Source organism: Zalophus californianus, chromosome 2 (assembly GCF_009762305.2).
Source record: "Zalophus californianus isolate mZalCal1 chromosome 2, mZalCal1.pri.v2, whole genome shotgun sequence".
In the NCBI taxonomy this organism is placed as follows: Eukaryota; Metazoa; Chordata; class Mammalia; order Carnivora; family Otariidae; genus Zalophus; species Zalophus californianus.
This window is the reverse complement of record NC_045596.1, coordinates 92,515,317-92,534,580: the sequence shown is the minus strand read 5'-3', so window position 1 is coordinate 92,534,580 and position 19,264 is coordinate 92,515,317. Positions and strand designations below refer to the sequence as shown.

At 42.0% G+C, this 19,264-nt stretch overlaps 1 protein-coding gene across 10 annotated transcripts in view; it reads right to left on the bottom strand.

Annotated features, from left to right (window-relative positions):
• The window catches only part of ALPK1 (alpha kinase 1), a 117,556-nt gene that overhangs the window by 10,817 nt on the left and 87,475 nt on the right, over nt 1–19,264 (bottom strand). For 5 of the 10 annotated variants that reach the window (XM_027598462.2, XM_027598461.2, XM_027598467.2 and 2 more), the window contains 7 exons: nt 17,136–17,334; nt 9,137–9,196; nt 7,877–7,963; nt 6,674–6,750; nt 5,647–5,742; nt 3,090–3,194; nt 59–2,177 (listed from right to left, as the gene is read on the bottom strand). In XM_027598462.2, the coding sequence (XP_027454263.1) occupies nt 59–2,177; nt 3,090–3,194; nt 5,647–5,742; nt 6,674–6,750; nt 7,877–7,963; nt 9,137–9,196; nt 17,136–17,334 (2,743 nt within the window). Of the gene's footprint in view, nt 1–58; nt 2,178–3,089; nt 3,195–5,646; nt 5,743–6,673; nt 6,751–7,876; nt 7,964–9,136; nt 9,197–17,135; nt 17,525–17,940; nt 18,026–19,264 lie in introns of all 10 variants that reach the window. The other 5 variants (XM_027598469.1, XM_027598468.1, XM_027598470.2 and 2 more) reach the window with 4 other exon arrangements.

Sequence of the window (19,264 nt, the reverse complement as noted above, 5' to 3'; positions counted from 1 at the left end):
ACCCCAAACATACACAGAGGCTTCCTGAAGCTGTACCGACTGAAAAGGTTGTACTCACTGTGTGCTTGGTGGAGTTGATTTGGCTTAAAAACTCCTGTATTCTCCAGTCTCTGTAACAGCCAATCATGGCTCACCCCTGCCAAGAGTTTTTCAAAGTCATCAGGGTTCAGGGTTCGAGCCTCTAGGATCTCTTGCCTTATCATTCCTGGCAATGAAACAAAAGAACTTCCACTGGAATTCAGAAAGGACCATGGGTTTTCCCCCTCAGAAGAACCGTTGGAAAATGCAGGTGATTTCAACCACCACGCTGAGGACGAGCTGGAGTTCTGGCTGCAGTTTAGCATGTTTCCTGGTTCGTTTCCTTCTTCTGTGGTAGTGCAGTCCTTGCTAAGATCACGGAAGGCAATATTACTGCTTACAGATGGGTCAGGGGTCTCAGCCCCCCAACCATGCAGCTGCCTCAGGGAACATAGGCTCGAAGAGCCACACCCATTTGTGGGGTGAACATCAGTGCTGTCGAGCAGTTGGCCCTCTTCATCCACTGTAGAGGCATCAGGGTCAATGTTCTGCTCTTTGACTGAGCCGCTGCTCTTTCCTGAGTCAGGATTTTGAACAGGCCAATGAAGAGTGAAAGAGCTACATGCCATCACAGAACTTTTGCCCAGAGAACCCGCCATGACTACGTGAGAGTCTAAGGGCATACCCTCTTCTTTTTCCTCTGTTTCTCCTTCTGGGTCAACCCTGGTGGAGCTATCTTTAAATGTAAGGCCTGTCCCTCTTTTGATTTCTTCCCCATGCCTGTCTTTGGCATCACAGTTGATTTCTGGAAATTCACTTAGTTCAAAGGTTTCTTCTTCTTGAACTGAAGGATATGTGGCTATGTTCTTGGGCCAACCAGAATCAGAAGGTGGCAAAGAAGCAGAACCAAATGAGGGGCTGGAATGACCAGAAGTGTTTCTGGATCCCATGTTTCTAACCTTTTGCACACCTTCTGGAGCTCCTTCTAACAGGCCTGCACCAGAGGCCAAGAACATGCCTGTTGTGTTATGAGGACAGAAGGTTGTTAAGGGCATGTGTTTGTGTAGCTGACTTTGAGAAAACTCTACACTGTCATCCTTGGATACTTGGAGAGAGAGACCATGAAGCTCTGAAGACAGTGGATGTACAGCTCTGCTTTCCTCATTGATCTCTAGCTCTTCAGACAGGGCAGTGGAACACTGAGTATCCACAGGATGTTCTTCCTTGCAAGGCTCTTTTCTGGTTGACCTATCATCGATATAATTCACTTCCTCCCAGCTTGTAGAAGAACTAACCCCTGATAACTTGCTCCAAGAACTAGAGCAATGGCTGTCACTCAGAGACTTGTCCAAAACAGCTTCTTCACCGTGGCTGTGGTCTGGTGACTCAACCTCAGTCTCTACATCTTGATCCAAGGAGACTCGAAGTGCATCAGAATGGGTCCAGTTTTTCCTGTCTATCCTGCTGAGTTTCTCCTGACTATTCTTAGCCATTTGGGAGGAAGATATTACCACGCTTTTTTGAAAATGTGATTTGTCTTCAGTAGTACACACAGTATCTATGTTTTTTGTCTCTGTTTTTAGAGTAGTGATACAGACTCCTGTTTTTGTATCTTTCTGTTTATTTTTGTTGTTTCCACAAGAGCTTTCAAATACTTCACACACTGAAGTATGGTGCTGTGAATAGGCTTCAAGGATTTTTTGGAAATCCACTTGCCCATGAAAGATGGGTTTATCCAACCCACGCTTGAAACTCTCTGGAACATAAGACTTGTCATCTAAATTTGAGAAGCCTTGAATTTGTAAATGATCCTTTACCTGGGTGATAATAGACAAGATCTGCTGAGAGAGAGCCTCTCTCTCCTGACTTCCAGAGGAAGCACTGAAATGGTACAGCTTTCCCATAGCTTCATTACAGAGCTGACTTGCTACATGGACCATCTCAGTCTCCCCATAGAGTCTTTGGTGCACTGTGGTAAGGCCGAAAGCAGCTTTGAGAAGACTATGAAGCTCTTGTTTTCCAGTAGCTGGTTCATCATATCTCTTGGTGAGGAGGCCAATTTCGAAGGCCTCTTTGGCTTCATACAGATATGAATTTTTCATTTCTGGAGGACAGTCATTAGAACTACTATAGGACAACAAGCATGTGCCACGGATATTCTGAGGAAAATACCAAATACAAAATCAGACATTGAATTTGAAACTGGAAGTGAATCAGGAAAGATTTCATTCCTGGAGGACAGTTGTTAGAAGTATTATAGGAAAGTAAACACATGCCACAGATATTCCAAGAAAAAGACATAATCAAGTATTGAGTCAAGGACCTAAAGTCTTTTTGGTGAATCAGGAGAGGGGACTGGGATGTATGTGACTGGTTGGCATGAGGGGGTAAGAAATTAGCTCTAACTACCATCTTGCTGTAGGCCTGATACTTTTTTTAAAGTTTATTTATTTTTTTTAGTAATCTCTACACCAAATGTGGGGTTCAAACTCATGACCCTGAGATCAAGAGTTGCATGCTCCTCTGACTAAACCAGCCAGGGGCCCCAGGCCTGATACTTTTTGATCAAAGATGATAAATTTGTTGTTGTTGTTACTGCTGTTGTTAGTTTTAGCAAAGAGTGTCTATATACATGGGACACAGACATAGAAATTTTCTCTGTGCAAATAAGGCTGCTATATACAAAAACATCATTTATTTAACAGAAGTCAAAACAATAGAGCAGTGGCTTCCAAACCCCTCTGTGCACCTGGGCAGTATTTCAAAATAAAAGATTTCTGGGTACCTATCCCAGAGATTTGCATTTAGTGGACCTAGCATGGACCAGGAATGTACATTTTGCAAAGACTCTTTGGGCAGTTCTGATGTGCTTGGGGACCATTGGTCTGAGGCGGACAACATTATACCCTCAGGCTGAATTAATTATCTTCCACTAGGATGTCACTACTCTGATTGATAAAACCTTTCCATACATAAGGCCTGATCACAATTATCTAATGATGTGCACAAAGCCCACTTTAGGTTAGACCTTTCCCTCTCACTGGTTACTTCCCTCACTGCCCCCTGCTTACCACAGCCGAGAGCACAAAGAGGGGCGTGTAGGGGCTGAAGGCAGTTGCCAGTTTGCAGGCTTCCGCAGCTGAGAGCAAATGGTGGTCAAACTCCTTCAGCAAACCCTGTGAAAAAACAGGAGGCCAAGTGTTGTATTGACAATTATTTATCCATTAGCAAAAGTCAGGCTATGAAATTCCTTTGCTTTTCTTTCAGGATTCTGAGGGACCTTCTGCCCCTCATCACAACTATTTCAGAACAGTGCCAAGAAAGAGTTAAGTGGCTCGGGGGTGCCTGGGTGGCTCAGTTGGTTAAGCGACTGCCTTCGGCTCAGGTCATGATCCCAGGGTCCTGGGATCGAGCCCTATATCGGGCTCCCTGCTCAGCAGAGAGCCTGCTTCCTCCTCTCCCTCTGCCTGCCTGCTGCTCCCCCTGCTTGTGCTCTCTATCTCTCTCTGTGTGTCAAATAAGTAAATAAAATCTGAAAGAAAGAAAGAAAAGAAAGAAAGAAAGAAAGAAAGAAAGAAAGAAAGAAAGAAAGAAAGAAAGAAAGAAAGAAAGAAGGAAGGAAGGAAGGAAGGAAAAAGAAAGAAAGAAAGAAAGAAAGAAAAAGAAAGAAAGAAAGAAAGAAAGAAAAAGAAAGAAAGAAAGAAAGAAAGAAGGAAGGAAGGAAGGAAGGAAGGAAGGAAGGAAGGAAGGAAGGAAGGAAGGAAGGAAAGAAAGAAAGAAAGAAAAAGAGTTAAGTGGCTCAAAAGACCCTAGGGTGTTGAGTGTCCTTTCCCCCAGCACCCATACACAATCCTGTCACAAACCCCGTCCCTCCCCAGAGAGGGCCTAATGTGTGCAAAAATTCACAATGCCTGCCTATACAAAATAATTGACACAAGTTTCTCTGGAGGATCATGCAAGTCTTTGTTCACAGAAACTCTGTGAACTTGCAGCCAGATTAACTGATGATTTCTGCACTGTTCTTGGCAAAGAGCCTTTAAATGTATGATTTCACAGCAATTAAGACCCATTCATTCATCCTAGAAATACTGTTCTAGATATGAAGGAGATAACAGACAGTGAGCCTACAATAGGCTTATTTCCTATTGATGGGAGGGGATCAGTCAATACACAAAATGAGTAGAATGCATAGTATCTGACATGGTGCTAAGTGTTCCAGAGAAAAATAAAGCAGGAAGGGGTCACAAGGAGGTTCAGGATGGGGAGGCAGTTCAGTTTGCAATTTTTAAAAATTTAATCTTTTTTTTTTTTTTTTAAAGTAAGCTCTACACCCAATGTGGGGCTTGAACTCAGACTCTGAGATCAAGAGTCCCATGCTCAGCCAGGCACCCTGGCAGTTTATAATTTTAAACAATCATCAAAGACAACTTCACTGAACAAGGGCTATAACCCTTTTCTTGTGTGTTGGTCAGATAGCAAAAGCAACATTTTGCTAAGACTCAGATTGCCAGCAGCAAGCTGCATGTGTTCTTATGCTAAGTAATTACTATTAAATACGGTTACCATTGTCACTTTAGTATTTAATAAAAATGGCAATCTTCATGATAATATTAAGCCTTTCAATACCAGTGCAGTGCAGGAGAGCAGTTTGATGTCTATGCTAATGCCCTAGACTGGTCAGAGATCTGGGTTCTGCTCTTAGTATTCTTTCTTACTGGGTGTGCAAACTATAGAGCTCACTTAGTTTCTCTGGACCTCAGTTTATTTTTCTCTTAAATGGGAACAATACCTTTTGCTCTACCTACCTCATAGGGTTTTATGTGGCTCCTATATATTGAGTTGTAAGGGAATGCATAAATATTAGTAATGAGAACTTAGACAAGTGACTGATACTCTGATTTGAACAGAGAGGTAATTAAAGTTTTAAAATTGTTACCCCTTTGGGGCACCTGGCTGGCTCGGTCAGTAGAGCACGCAACTCTTGATCTCAGGGTTGTAATTTCCAGCCCCACATTGGGTGTAGAGCTTACTTAACAAAATAAAATCTTTTTTTTTTTTAAGATTTATTTATTCATTTATTTGACAGAGAGAGACACAGCGAGAGAGGGAACACAAGCAAGGGGAGTGGGAGAGGGAGAAGCAGGCTTCCCGCGGAGCAGGGAGGTGGTGCGGGGCTCAATCCCACGACCCTGGGATCATGACCTGAGCCCAAGGCAGACGCTTAACGACTGAGCCACCCAGGCGCCCCAACAAAATAAAATCTTTAAAATTGTTACCCCTTTACCTTATCACTGAGGTAGCCCAAGTGTGGAAACGGAATTTTTGATGATTTGAAAGGAAATCAGTGGGATTCAAAGCACTGATCACCTCGATGATATTCATTCATTCACTTGTCATTTTTTTTAGTACCCTTGTATGTCTGGTACTGTGCTAGGTGCTAAGATAATACAGCTAAATAGAACACCATAGGAATTGTCCCCAGGATTGTTCACGTGACTCGAAGAGGGGAGACACTTGTGCTCCCTGACTCCTGGAGAGAGAATGAGATTGATGCACCAATCACCAAAAATGCTGGCGGTTTTGTGAGGTGATGCCACCTGCACCATGGTTTTGACATGTGATAATTACCAAGTTAATTTGTGGATTGTTTTTAAACTTTTCATAATCTTTTTTGCTCATGGAAACAAAGATGTCTGCCAGTATACCTAGTGATGTGGAAATACCCTGTAAGAAACAAACAAACAGAACACAGATTAGGAATTCATGGTCAATTACCGCTCTCATCTCAAGGCCTAAAGGCAAAGATCAGTCCTCCATATGAACTATCTCTGCGGCTGCTCTTCTTATTCTTACTGTGATTGTTATTTTGACAGTGGAAATACTTCTAAACTGGGTGCCACAGGGCTTGAAAGATCATCACATCCTGAGGACACAGACCTAATGTAAACGCAACTATTTCTTAGTTGGGCTTTACTGGACTGTCAACACTAACTTCTCCATCCTGCTAGGCATAAAGAATTGGCTCCAGCAAGAGTCCTTGTGTCCCATTCTGTCTGTGTCATCAACGGATTGTAGGCAATGGGACTGCTGATACAGCTCAGGGAAATGAGATAACCCGGTGTTCCAGTTAACAAGGAGAATATTCCCACAGAGGCACAGAGCATGAAAACATCAAGTAGGAAAGCAGATGTTGCCTCTTGATTTCTTGGATAAAGATGCCCCAGAAACAATTAGTTGGAGGAAAATGATCTTACATCTAAGCAACTTGGCCATCTCAACTTTGCTGTGGAATCAGGTAAAGGCTAAATCTATAATCAAATAGATAGATGAATGGAAATAAATATATAATGTTTATATTATATAAGTAAATGTATATTTAGAAATAAATACATAAATAGATATAAATATGTAAATAGATAGAAATATACATATAAATAGATACTTAGACATGAATGCAGAAACACTAAATACATGCCAGGAGTCCAGCTGTGAGTGGGGACAGGGCAAGACACAAGAAGAAGTTCCCAAACGTTTCTGGCCCTGTGCCCATGCAGAATCGATAAACATAGAACTAATAAACTTGATAAATGATACACTGAGATACTCATCTCAAGACAAATGTAGGAAAGGAGAAAAAAAGCACTAGATACATCACCTTTCTATCTGGCTGAGGAAGTGTCAGATATCCTATGATGGAGGTCCAGATTAGCTCTGCTGCTTCATACCACATCCCTGGAAAAAGAGGGAGAGACGGCACAAACTGCTAGTATCTGTGTATTGTGTTAGAAAATACCTTTGAGAACTAATACAGAAAGAAGATTCATTGGCTCCTGTTAGGAAAATTTCGGGCTGAATTATATTGACAGCAATCAGCAGATAACAATCTGCTGGAAAAACAGCAACCTATTTTTCCAGTTGGTTTAATTCTTCCCTTTCACAGAGAAACAGTGAGAATTATGTGTGTGTGTGTGTGTGTGTGTGTGTGTGTGTGTGTGTGTGTGTGTGTATAAAACCAACTCCATTATTTACAAGAATACTAATTACCATTCTATGTTAAAAATTTTCAAACACTTTAGTTTGCATATTTATTTATTTGGGCACCTGCAGCTCCTTTTTATTCTTCCTTTTTGTTGTTTTTTAAAGTCTTCCGCCTTCAGGTGAGGAAAGGGCTTGGGGATAGGCTAATAAGCCCACGGCCCCGCCCCCCAGCCCCCAGGGGCCTCCTTCCTGCCTCCCAGCATATCTCCCTCCCTCCTCCCTCCAGCCTACAGCAGAGGCTCTGCCCTGTTTCCCTCCCTCCTCAGGACCCCTCCTTGGGACCAACCCCCCCAACCCCCATGTTCAGGTTGGCCTGTCTGTGGGACAGTGCTAGAAGCCCTCTCCTGGACTGCTGGTAGAGCACTCAGGCTTGCTGGGCTATAAACAGCTTGGGCGGGGCCATGCACTTTAAAGCACAGCTAGCATTCTATAAGTTTTGCTTGACAAACTCAGGAATGCCCTCTGAGGAATGAATGGGTAAGGTGTCAGGGTGGTGTAGAATAAGGTGTCACTCTAGCACATGGAGTCCTGTAGAACTGAAAGTCAGACTCCAGAAATAATACCGAGAACCCTAAGGTTAGCATCAAACTATACAACCGTGTATTTCTTTAACAAAGCTCAACATAAAATATTTTGTTCTATTAATGTTCATAACACTCCTGGGATCTTAAATGTCATTTTTTTTTTTTTTTTGGTGAGGAAACTCAGCGAAGTGGGGATTAGCAATTGTAACCAGACGCAAATAGAAAATTCCATGGTAAAATCTCACAGCCAGACTTTGTAAATGAGCCCTGAGAGGCTGAATGTCTGATGACCGTACCTAGCTTTTGCAGAATTTGCCCTCTGATCTGTATGCAGACTGACTGCACCAGGACCTTGTCGCTTTCATTTCTGTACAGCCAGGTACCTACAACAAAAGGGGAAAAAAGCAAAGTGGCTTTAGCTTTGAATTATCAAGAAAATAGACTGGTGAAATGAAACCATTTCATGCCTTCATGAGCCCATGTGATCCAGATTAGAGAGATGATCTTTTCTCTACATTTAGGGAAAGGTTCCACCTCCTTGCTGTAACCTACAAGGCTTCACAGACATGAATTCCTGTCTGGTCTCCACCTCTCTCAACTGACTATGTCCTGCCACACTGACTTCGTTTGCGTTCCTTATCATGGGAGCTGTCTCTTGCTGCATGGCATCTGCACTTGCTGTTACCTCTGCCGGGGATCCACTTCCCTCTGGTTCCTGAGGAGACCAGCTCCTCCTTCCAGTCCACCCAAAATTAGTTTGGAAGTTGAGACTGATGAATGCACACGCACACCAAGAAGGCATGAAAAGATTTAGTACTCTCATAAGGAGCCTTTCTGAGGAGAGCAGGCAGGCACCCAAGCCGGTCCATCTGACGTGAGTGAAGAGTGGTGAGTGGCTTTGGTTTTTACTGTGATTAGGGTGTGGGGCTGGGGTAAAGTCTCCCACAAGCTACACTCGGTTTACTGATGAGTAGGTTTAAAACAAACCAAAAAACAACCCCCTCCCCCAGCCTGGGACAATGGGGGGTGGGAGAAGGCTGGGGCCTTAAAATTGTCAGCAAACACCAAAAATAGAGTCAAATTCATTATTACACCCTCTTGATTCTGTGCCGCATCACCTTCTGTTTTCTCCCCAGCTTTTAATCCCAGTGTGTGTGTGTGTGTGTGTGCGTGGTGTGGAAGAGGGGAAGTGTGCATACCATAGGTTAGTGATGGTGGCCACAAATGAGGGGTGTATGGTCAATATCTGTATTCCAAACTGCCTCCCCACTGGAAATGTCAATAAGGTTCAAGGAGCTTGGGAACCTTGGATCCAAGCACACTGGGACTAAAAGTCTACTGGAGGTTGTATTCAACTTACTGGGAAACTTGTTGACTTTAATGCCCAGAAATTCAGACAAGATATCTGAAGATTTAAATGATTTGCTACCCAAATTCCAGGTAGATCTGGAGACGTCTAGTGTCCAGTAACTATTAGGTCATTCAGTTGCTTTTAAACTAGAACTCCAGTAGGGACTGCAGGTGAAGGTCTTTGTGAAGATATGAAAGCACCTTACCTGTTGCTCCGTTGTTGCTTATTAGACTGCTCAGGATATACTCTGCTTTTAAAAGTTTCCCTGAAAAGAAGCAACCAAATGCTACACAATTAGTTCTGAACATTTGCCTTCAGTACTACTAATAAGTTTATGCTTTAAGATTAACACATTATAAGAGGGAACATAACCTCTCTTGGAAACATTCTATTTTAAAATTTAAAGTCAGGGACACCTGGTTGGCTGTCGGTTAGGTGATGGACTCTTGATTTCGGCTCAGGTCATGATCTCAGGGTCGTGAGATCGAGCCCCGCGTCAGTCTCCCTGTTCAGCAGGGAGTCTGCTTGAGATTCTCCCTCTCCCTCTGCCCCTCCCCCCGCTCTCTCTTTCAAATAAATAAATACATCTTTAAAAAAATAAAAATAAAATTTAAAATCAATAACTACATCATCCACAAAAGTGAACAGAAAAGATGACATTTCCAGGAATTGGTAAGGTGGGAAGTTGTACAGTGTCTGAAATGGCAATTAGATTTACACACATACACACATACACATACACATATACATTCATTCATATAGAATAAGGCTTGAGAAGTAAAGGCAAACCCTTGTAAAACATTATGTCTTCTTTCTGTGAACAAGACTATGAAAGAAAGAAAAGAAAAAAGAAAAGGAAAGAAAGAAAGAAAGAAAGAAAGAAAGAAAGAAAGAAAGAAAGAAAGAAAGAAAAAGAAAGAAAGAAAGAAAGAAAGAAAGAAAGAAAGAAAGAAAGAAAGAAAGAAAGAAAGAAAGAAAGAAAAGAAAAGAAAAGAGGGAAGGAAAGAAATGAGGGAAGGAAAGAAAAAAAAGCATATTCTGAAATCATGACTTATTGTCTGATTAAAATTTATTCATACCAATGTGTTTAGAAAGAGAGCAATAACATGAAATACTTGTGTAAATGAATTTTACCAAAGGTATCTTTCTTTTTAAAAGTTATATTTTCTAATTAGGTTTTTTAAAAAGATTATTTGAGAGAGAGAGAGAGAGCATGCACATGAGCAGGGGAAGGCATAGAGGGAGAGAGAGAATCTCCAGCTGACTTCCCACTGAGTGAGGAGCCCTCACATGGGGCTTGATTCCAGGACCCTGAGATTACAACCTGAGCTGAAATCAAGAGTTGGACGCCTAACCAACTGAGCCACCCAGGCACCCCTCTAATTAGGTTTTGCTGATATCTAAGGATGGGTATTTTTAAAATATATTGATTTGTATTCACCAAACTTGCTGAATGTCTTAATTCTAATACTCTGTATAATTTTTGAAGTTTTCAATGTGGGCAATCGTACTATCTACAAATCCTGATAATTGTGTTTATTCATTTCTAATCTTTATATCTCTTATTTCTTTCTCTTTTTTCATTGCACTGGGAGGACTTCCAGGTCAGTATCAAATAGAGGTGATAACAAGATACATTTTTTTTCTTTACTTGATTTTAAAAGGAATATTTCTAGTTTTTCATCAGTAATTTTGCCAAGGTTTTTGATTGCTTCCTTTTATCAGGTTAAGAAGTCTCCTCTTGTGCAGCTATCAGCTTATTGCCTTTCAGCACAAAATTCACCCTTCATTGCCTGCTTTGCAATAATGGGAATGGACCTTGTAAATATTTCTCCTTTGCCAGCTTTGTCATTAAAGGGTGTGGACAGACACTGCAAGGGAGGCTGCTTCTCTTCCTGATTTAGTGTGCAATTCTTGCCAGGCTCCCGCAGTGCATGTAGCTTCTCCAGTGCCTGCCTCCTGCAGCGTTCCTGGCTTCTCCTGTGCCTTCCTCCTCCAACACAGGTGGCTTCCCCAGCACTTGGCTCAGTGTGCAGAGGTCAGCAGCACCGAGCGGCCAGCAGCTTTCCTGCAGCATCCTCTCAGGTGACTTCACAGTGGAGTGCTGCCAGGGAGTGACGTCCCCAGGAATGTGTCCTCCTGGCATTCCACAAAGGCAGCTTTGTGGTGAGTTCCAAGGCACCTTTCTGTGGATGGCTTCCCCCAGCACCCAAGAAGGTGGATTTCCAGTGAGTTCTGCTGGCATGGAGCCTCCTTGACTTCTCTGCCATCCTGTGAGCCATGGCAGTGCCTTCTCCAACAAGGTCTGGATCGCAGTCCTGGTGTGCCTGCCTGTGGGGTTGGGAAATTTTTCTTATTTGCTCTATCTCAGTACAAGGGATGGTGGCTGATCTTTATAACTGCTTATCCTGTATTCTTTAGAGTTTTCTTTTCTACTAATCTTTTCTACTTTCTTTTCTACTAATACTACTTATTAGTAATCCCTCATTAATCCCCTGACATAGTTAATAACTCTTTATATTAAACTCTCCTTGTTCAAATTACTGTGTTGTTTCTGTCTCCTGACTGGAACCTGACCAAGACCATCTCTAACCTTACTTTGTATTTTTAACCTAAATGGGTAGAAAATTTTAAAAAATCCTTCTCACATCAATTTAGGTGAACACATAGTTTTCTTGTTTATTCTATCCATGAGGTGAACTGAATGAATCAGTTATGACATTAGTATTATTATTATTTAGTAAGCTCTACACACAAGGGGGTTTAAATGCATAACCCCGAGGTCAAGAGTCACATGCTCTACCAACTGAGCCAGCCAGGCACCCCTGAATGAATCCACTTTAAAATATTTAACCATCCTTGGGGCACCTGGGTGGCTCAGTCATTAAGCATCTGCCTTCAACTCAGGTCATGGTCCCAGGGTCCTAGGATCGAGCCCTGCATCGGGCTCCGTGCTCCACGGGAAGCCTGTTTCTCCCTCTCCCGCTCCCCCTGCTTGTGTTCCCTCTCTCACTGTGTCTCTTTCTGTCAAATAAATAAATAAAATCTTTAAAAAAAAACAAATATTTAACCATCCTTATATATCTGGAATAAGCCTTACTTGACTATAATGTATTTTATTAATTTAATATAATGCTGGTCAATTTGATAATAAATTTTTTGCATCTGATAAATTATGTAAGTGATACTACCAGGTAATTTCCTTTTATTTTTATCTTAATTAGTTTGACCTGTGCATTTACCAATTCTTTATTTGCCATTGCTTTTTTTTTGCTTGGTAGATGCTTAATGATGCTTAACGACTGAGGCATGCAGGGGCCCCTACCATTGCTTTTTGAATGTCCTACGTCATCTTTATAGATTCAACTTCTTACTTAACAAAATACATTCTTTAATGTGTATGTGAGAGAGAGAGAGAAAGAGGGAGAGAAATGTCTTGAGAATAATAAATATTTTTAGTCTTTGTCTGAGAATGTCTCTTTTGTCCTCACTTATGAATGGTGACTTTGCTGAGTATAAAATTCTAGGTTGAAAGCTATTTCCTCTCAAATTTTTTTGGTAGATCCCATTGCTTTCTGGACTCTGTTGTTCCTGATAAGATGTTTTATGTCAGTCTAAATATAGTCCCCATATACATAATCTGTCTTTTCTCTCTGTTTCCTTTAAGATTTTCTCATTGTTTGATTTTCTGTAGTTTCACCACACTGTGTCTAGGTGATTTTTTTAAAAAAGAAGTTTGCTCAAGGTTGGGTCCACCTCTTCAACACAAAGACGTGTTTTTCTCTAATTCCAGTCAGTCCTCTCAGAAGTCCTATCATGCTTATGTGCTTTTTTCATTCTATTCTCTAAGTTCTAAAAATTCCTCTTTCATATTTTCATCTACCTAACTCCATATGCTTCATTCTCAGTATTTTCCTTAAATATAATTTCCAGTTCCATCACTTTCTCTCCTGCTGTTAGATCTGCTGCAGGAATGCATTTCCAGGAGGTCAGTTAGGGGGTTGGAACACCTGAGAAACTGGCCCGGGAAATTTATCTTTATTGGAAGGCTGTTACCACTCCCCTATAACAGATGGGCACATATTTAGAATCTTTGGATAGTCCTTTTATTAAAAAATTATTTATTTATTTATTTTTAAAGATTTTATTTATTTGAGAGAGAGTGAGCCCACACATAAGAGAGCATGAGCAAAGGGGGGAAGGGCAGAGTGAGAGGTAGAAGCAGGCTTCCGGCTGAGCAGGGAACCTTGAGTGGGGCTTGATCCCAGGACCCAGGGATCATGACCTGAGCAGTAGGCAGACAATTGATTGAGCCACTCAGGTGTTTCTTTCTTTTCTTTTCTTTTCTTTTCTTTCTTTCTTTCTTTCTTTCTTTCTCTTCCTTTCTTCCTTCCTTCCTTTCTTTCTTTCTTTCTTTCTTTCTTTCTTTCTTTCTTTCTTTCTTCTTTCTTTCTTTCTTTCTTTTTCTCCTTTCTTTCTTTCTTTTTTCTTTTCTTTTCTTTTTTCTTTCCTTTCTTTCCTTTCTTTTCCTTCTTTCTTTTCTTTCTTTCTTTCTCTTTCAAGTTTTATTTATTTATTTATTTATTTATTTATTTATTTATTTATTCATTTGAGAGAGAGAGAGTAGGCATGAGCTAGAGAAGGGGCAGAATATTAGAAGGACAAGCAGACTCTATGCTGAGTGGAGGGGCCCCACTTGGGGCTCGATTCCACAACCCTGAGATCATGACCTGAGCCGAAATCAAGAGTCGGACACTTAACCGACTGAGCCACCCAGGTGCCCCTGGATGGACAGTCCTTTGCTAGTCAGTGGAGGTCTGGAGAACAGCAGCATCAGTGTTGTCTGGGAGCTGGTTAGAAATGCAGAATCTGAGGCCCTGCCACATACACACTGAATTAGGATCTGCATATTTTTAAGAAGATTTATTTATTTTAGAGAGAGAGAGAGAGTGCATGTGTGCACGAGTTGGGGGGTAGGGCAGAGGGAGAGGGAGAGAATTCTCTAACAGACATCCTGCGGAGCATGGAGCCCGATGTAGGGCTCCATCCTAGGACCCTGAGATCATGACTTGAGCAGGAACTAAGAGTTAGCCGCTTAACTGACTGAGCCACCTGTATTTTTAAATTTCTGAAAATTCTCTTTAGTTCTTTTTCAAAAGAGTGAATTCATTTTCTTTTCCTGTTGCATTCTGTTCTTTAAACGTACTATTTTTTTAAGCCATGTGAGTCTTTCAGGTTGTTCTATTTTTATATTTTGTTTTGGAGGGCCATTTTTCCTGTGTTTTGTTGTACATGCTGCTCTTCTCTCACATGTTTCATTTCCTTTTGTTGTTTATACAGTTTAACCAAGGGCATCTTCAGCAAGGATTATTCTCCTGTGGGATTCCTATTCCTCCGGAGTGTGGATGTTTCTCTAGAACATAGTTTTGTACTTGATATTCTGCTGGGCCCCAAAAATGTCAGTCCCGAACTAGTTTTTTGTTATTTGGGGGGATCACCTCCCTTGTGGGTAGGGTAAATTCAGACTCCTCACACATATTTGGCATTGTCTTGGGGTTTTTATTTATTTGGGGAGATTTTTTTTTTTTTTTTGGCCTCTACCCCAGAGCTTGGGTAGAGAGTAAGCTTCCTTGCCACTTCTCCAGGTGAGCTGGTGGAGCTGTTCAGTCCCCTCTCATAGCTGTGCAAACCTTTGAGAATTCCCGCTTTATGCAAATATTTCACTCCTCACATAGTCCCATGGACCTGTCTCTTGCCCCTACATGGGGATTAAAATGACAGTCCCTTCCCCTAGGACCATATTCAAGTGTAAACCCCTCTGGCTCATGAGCAGTAGACTACTGTTTTAACTTTGAACACTTTCTGTGTTTCCACACTTAAAAAAATATTCACAATATCTATGTAATAGGAGAAGATTTTATACATGCTTAATCCTCCATGTGAAAGAAATGAAGATTTGAACCTTTATCTCTAATTATGGCTTAAAATGTTTTCCTCCTAATTTTAGGCAAGAGTGAGCTGGGCAAGCCCAGGATGTTCTCTATTGTGTCTGAAATCCCACGTTGAATGCCCTGACCTTTGGCATGTGTTTTGGGTGGATACCAGGAAGGGCTGAGTCAAAGGGATAACAGTAGAATTGTGCGGTCCCTTCATATTACCTTTATTCCTCTTCCTTACTCCTTATAATATCATACAGTCCTCTCATTTCTCCATCCCAGGAGTCCCAAATGCTGAGAATGGAGACTCCTTCTTATGGTACCTTCTCTACCAGGACACCACCACTGCTCTAAGCCCCTCTCTCTCTGAGACATCCAGTGTATGGGGAGGCTTAAGAGTTGTTTGGGGTGGGGGTGGGGGAACTGAGTGGCACAGTCGGTTGAGCGTCTGACTTGATTTCGGCTCAGGTCGTGATCTCAGGGTTGTGAGATCAAGCCCTGCATCGAGCTCTGAGCTCAGCGTGGGGTCTGCTTGAGTTTTTCTCTCCCTCCACTCCCACTGGTGCACTCTCATTCTCTCTCTAAATTAATCTTAAAAAAAAAAAAGTTGTTTGAGGGGAGAAGTTCACAAAACTCACTTAACTCTGAGACTGTGTTTGTTTTCTTGTGGCTCTTCTGGTAGTATCTTTGAGGAAAAGACAACCCAACTGCTGGGAACTAAGATCTAGGATTTTATCTTAGACATAGGATACGTATCAACAGAGGAGCATACTGCTCATGATGCTCTCTAGGCTTACTCGTTATCACGGTGAGAAGCATGAGAGAAACAACAAAACAAACAAGTGAAAAGATCAGTGTGGCTGTGTAAAACAAAGCTATCAACATGCCTGCCTTCTGCTTAACCTCAATTTTCATGTCGCACTATACCAAATCTGTGTCTCATAAAATAGGCCACATGGACTCTGTTCCAAGTTCTAAGTGAGGAGAACCAATGTTAGAACCCTGCCTGTGCATGCCCAGCTTCACCATTCTGTTCTCCCTACAGAATGCTATGCACACACGTCATCGCCATCCGATGCCATCCGAAGGAACATTAGTTGTCAGGTTTCCCTCATACCCCAAATATTATAAACTCCAAACATTGTAAAATGTCCCAAGTCAGGGATATCGGAAGGAAGAAAGTTTTCCCAAGTTCAACTCTGTCCCTGCAGTTACTCTAGGAAAGTAATAAACACGGACACAATTTATGCACAGCTGCAAGAACTTGAAAGTGAATGAAGTTGGGCTTTTGAAAAGTGAACCTCCACAAGCCCATTTCTCTCATGTCCTTTTATCTCTGTCCCTCTCTGCATCCAACAATTGTCCCATTTAGTATAGTCAGTACAGTTCCTTTTCAAAGGAAATGAAGTAAAGATATTTTAACCCCTTGAAGACCGGACTTACTTAAACAATAACAACAGCTAAAATCAATTTAAAAAATGAGCCAGTCCTGTTTCTGGGAAGGGCAAATTTGCCTTCTACTTTTGTCCTTTATTCTTTCACTCTTAGAAATGAGGAGAGCAGGCTACACATTTCTCAACCTCATGGTTATCAGTAATTTAAATAATTCCAAAATTCTATAGAAGTAAACTTCACTGTAATACATAGCAGGCCTTTTCTCCCTCCAACTGCCCTCTACAGTACATCCTAAGTTAGAATGTCAGCCTCATTTTTCATTTCATTCAAAGTGACAGAAGGAAAAAAAAAAGGATACTTTAGGGCCTAATCAGGTACTGTACCGGTGTTCCCAGTGATGGAAAAAACCCCTCAAATTACTTCAGTGGATTTGTCAGCTCTATTGTTAGCATAGTCAAGTGGCCCTACAGAAAGGAGACAGGAGAACTAAGAGAAAATAGTCGAATTTTAATCTGCTTTTTAAAGGCTCTTGGTCAGAAGTATAGCAATTCAGATACCCCTGTTTGAAAGCAGCAGGACAGATTTGTTAGAAGACAAAAGCTCCAATTAGTATTTTCCACACCCTTTCACAATTTTCTCTACTGCTTCTGGCTCTGAAACCCTTTATGCCAGGGCCTTTGTGCTGGCAAGAGGCGGGTGGAAGGGCACCTCGGAGGGCCAGGGGCGGGGAGAGCCCGCCGCTTGAAAGGATGGCCCACAGGCCCGGGTGCCCGCCGTCCCCCCGCCGAAGTCAAGTAGCCCCGGAGCGCAGCCGAGCCCCCGGCCGGCCGCACGGCCGCAGGACCGCGAGGGGCCAGCAGGAGGGAAGCCTACCTGAGTTGACCGAGATTCGGGCTTGGCGAATCACCACCTGCGGGGCAATGGGCGTTGCTGGCTGCAACTTGTGGAGCCCCTTGGCGACCTGCAGGAGATTGCCGGAGACGTCGAGCCCGTACAGGAAACGGTCGCTTAAGAACACAATGGCTGCAGCCGTGGTACAGTCGCGGGCGCGGATGGAGGCTTTCAAGCACGCCTGCAGGAACATCCACGGGACAGAATGAACCAGACGGAAGCAGCGCCCGGCGGAAAAAGAACGCCGCCCTGGGACCAAGCTTAGGCTTCTAGGTGTTTTGTCCTTCCTTCCTTTCTTTGTTCCTTCCTTCCTCCCTCCTTCCCTTCCTTCTCGTCACTCTTTCTTTCAGTCAAAACAAGAACAACAAAACCTAGAACAAGAGGAAGAAACAAACTTTATTGGGTGGCTGAACCGAAAGAAAAAAAATAAATAAGGAGAAATCCAAATCAATTGTGAGATAAAACCTTTCTTCCATTTCCTTTTCCCCACTACGTTTCTAAAATTATACAAGTGATACATGCATATTTCCTGTTCTTAGAAAATTCAAACACAAGGTAAAAATGAAAAGTGCCCCTTATTTCCTGACTCTTTACCTTATGTTTTCCCCTCCTCCTCCGCAATCTCTTTCTCATTCTTCCTCATCCTGGTTTCAGAGCGATCCTTCTAGAAACTTCTACCCTATTGTATATGTAGACATTAATTGATTCCCTGTCTTGCCTTGCTCTCTCCCCCCCTTTCTCCTCTACCTCTTTTTCTCTCTCATAAATGAGATTACACTAGACATACTGTTATGTTGGTTAGTTCTTTCAGTCATCTTAGCATCTTGAAGAGCGTTCCACATCAGTTCATAACGCTCTGCTTCACTTATTGCCTACATTTTAATTAAGAAGAAATACAGAATTTTAGGTAACATTTTAAATTTAACTTATACTTAATGAATAAAACAAGAAAAAGAAGAAAACAGGCCCGAAATGAAAGTGTAACATAAAGAGTGAGAAGTGAGGGGCGCCTGGGTGGCTCAGTCGTTAAGCATCTGCCTTCGGCTCAGGTCATGATCTCAGGGTTCTGGGATCGAGCCCCGCATCGGGCTCCCCGCTTCTCCCTCTCCCACTCCCCCTGCTTGTGTTCCCTCTCTCGCTGTCTCTCTCTGTCAAATAAATAAAATCTTTAAAAAAAAAAAAAAGTGAGAAGTGAGGCAAACCTGTATGGAAAAACATCATCTTTTGATCTCCAAGGTGTTATACTCAAGATATTCAAAGTCATGTGGCTAACAGCATAAATGAGTTTCCCACTGAGCAGTATTTTCTCCATTTGCTAAACTAAATCAAGCAGTGTTTTCTGAGCATGTTGGCTCACCTATGAAGCCCAAGAAAGCATTGCTCATTTTCCTAGCACAATGTTACCACACAAAGCACTGCTTTCTTCACCACATAATCCTAAGTACTAACACTTACTAGATGGGTAAAACTAGATGCAGGGCACAGTGCTAAGTGCATTACATGTACTAATTCACTCACTCTTTACAACAGTCCTAACAGGCAGATTCTATTAATTACCCCCATTTTATAGGTGGGAAACCTGAGACTCATAGAGGTTAAGTAACGTGCCCAATGTCACATGACCTGTGACTAAGAGGGGAGATTTGAACACAGAAAGTCTAGGTCCAAATCTCACACTTTCAAGTCGCATGTTGTACCGACTTTATTTTAGGAAAACAGGAGTTGGCTATCAATTACCTGGTACTTGCAGTGATGCCAGTAAATACCAAATATGTAATCAGTGTTGTTACAGTTGCTGGTCTGAGCATGATTTACTTTAACAAATTGAAACTAAGAGAGGACGCTTTCAAACCGGGAGAGAGTAACCTCTGCTTTTCAAAGTCTGCCTGGAACTGTTCTTTTAGAGTTTTAATTTGACACTTGTATATCTCTAGGTAAAATTGGCCTAAACTCTTAGATCGGGCCCATTCCAGAGTTCTACTGATGGTGCTTATTCACATGATTTGACTTTTGGTATGTATGTTTTGGTGTGCTGTTCTATAGCACTGCATGTAGAACATAACGTTTATATTTACGGGGTATTCATCAATCAGGTAATGCCAACCAATAAC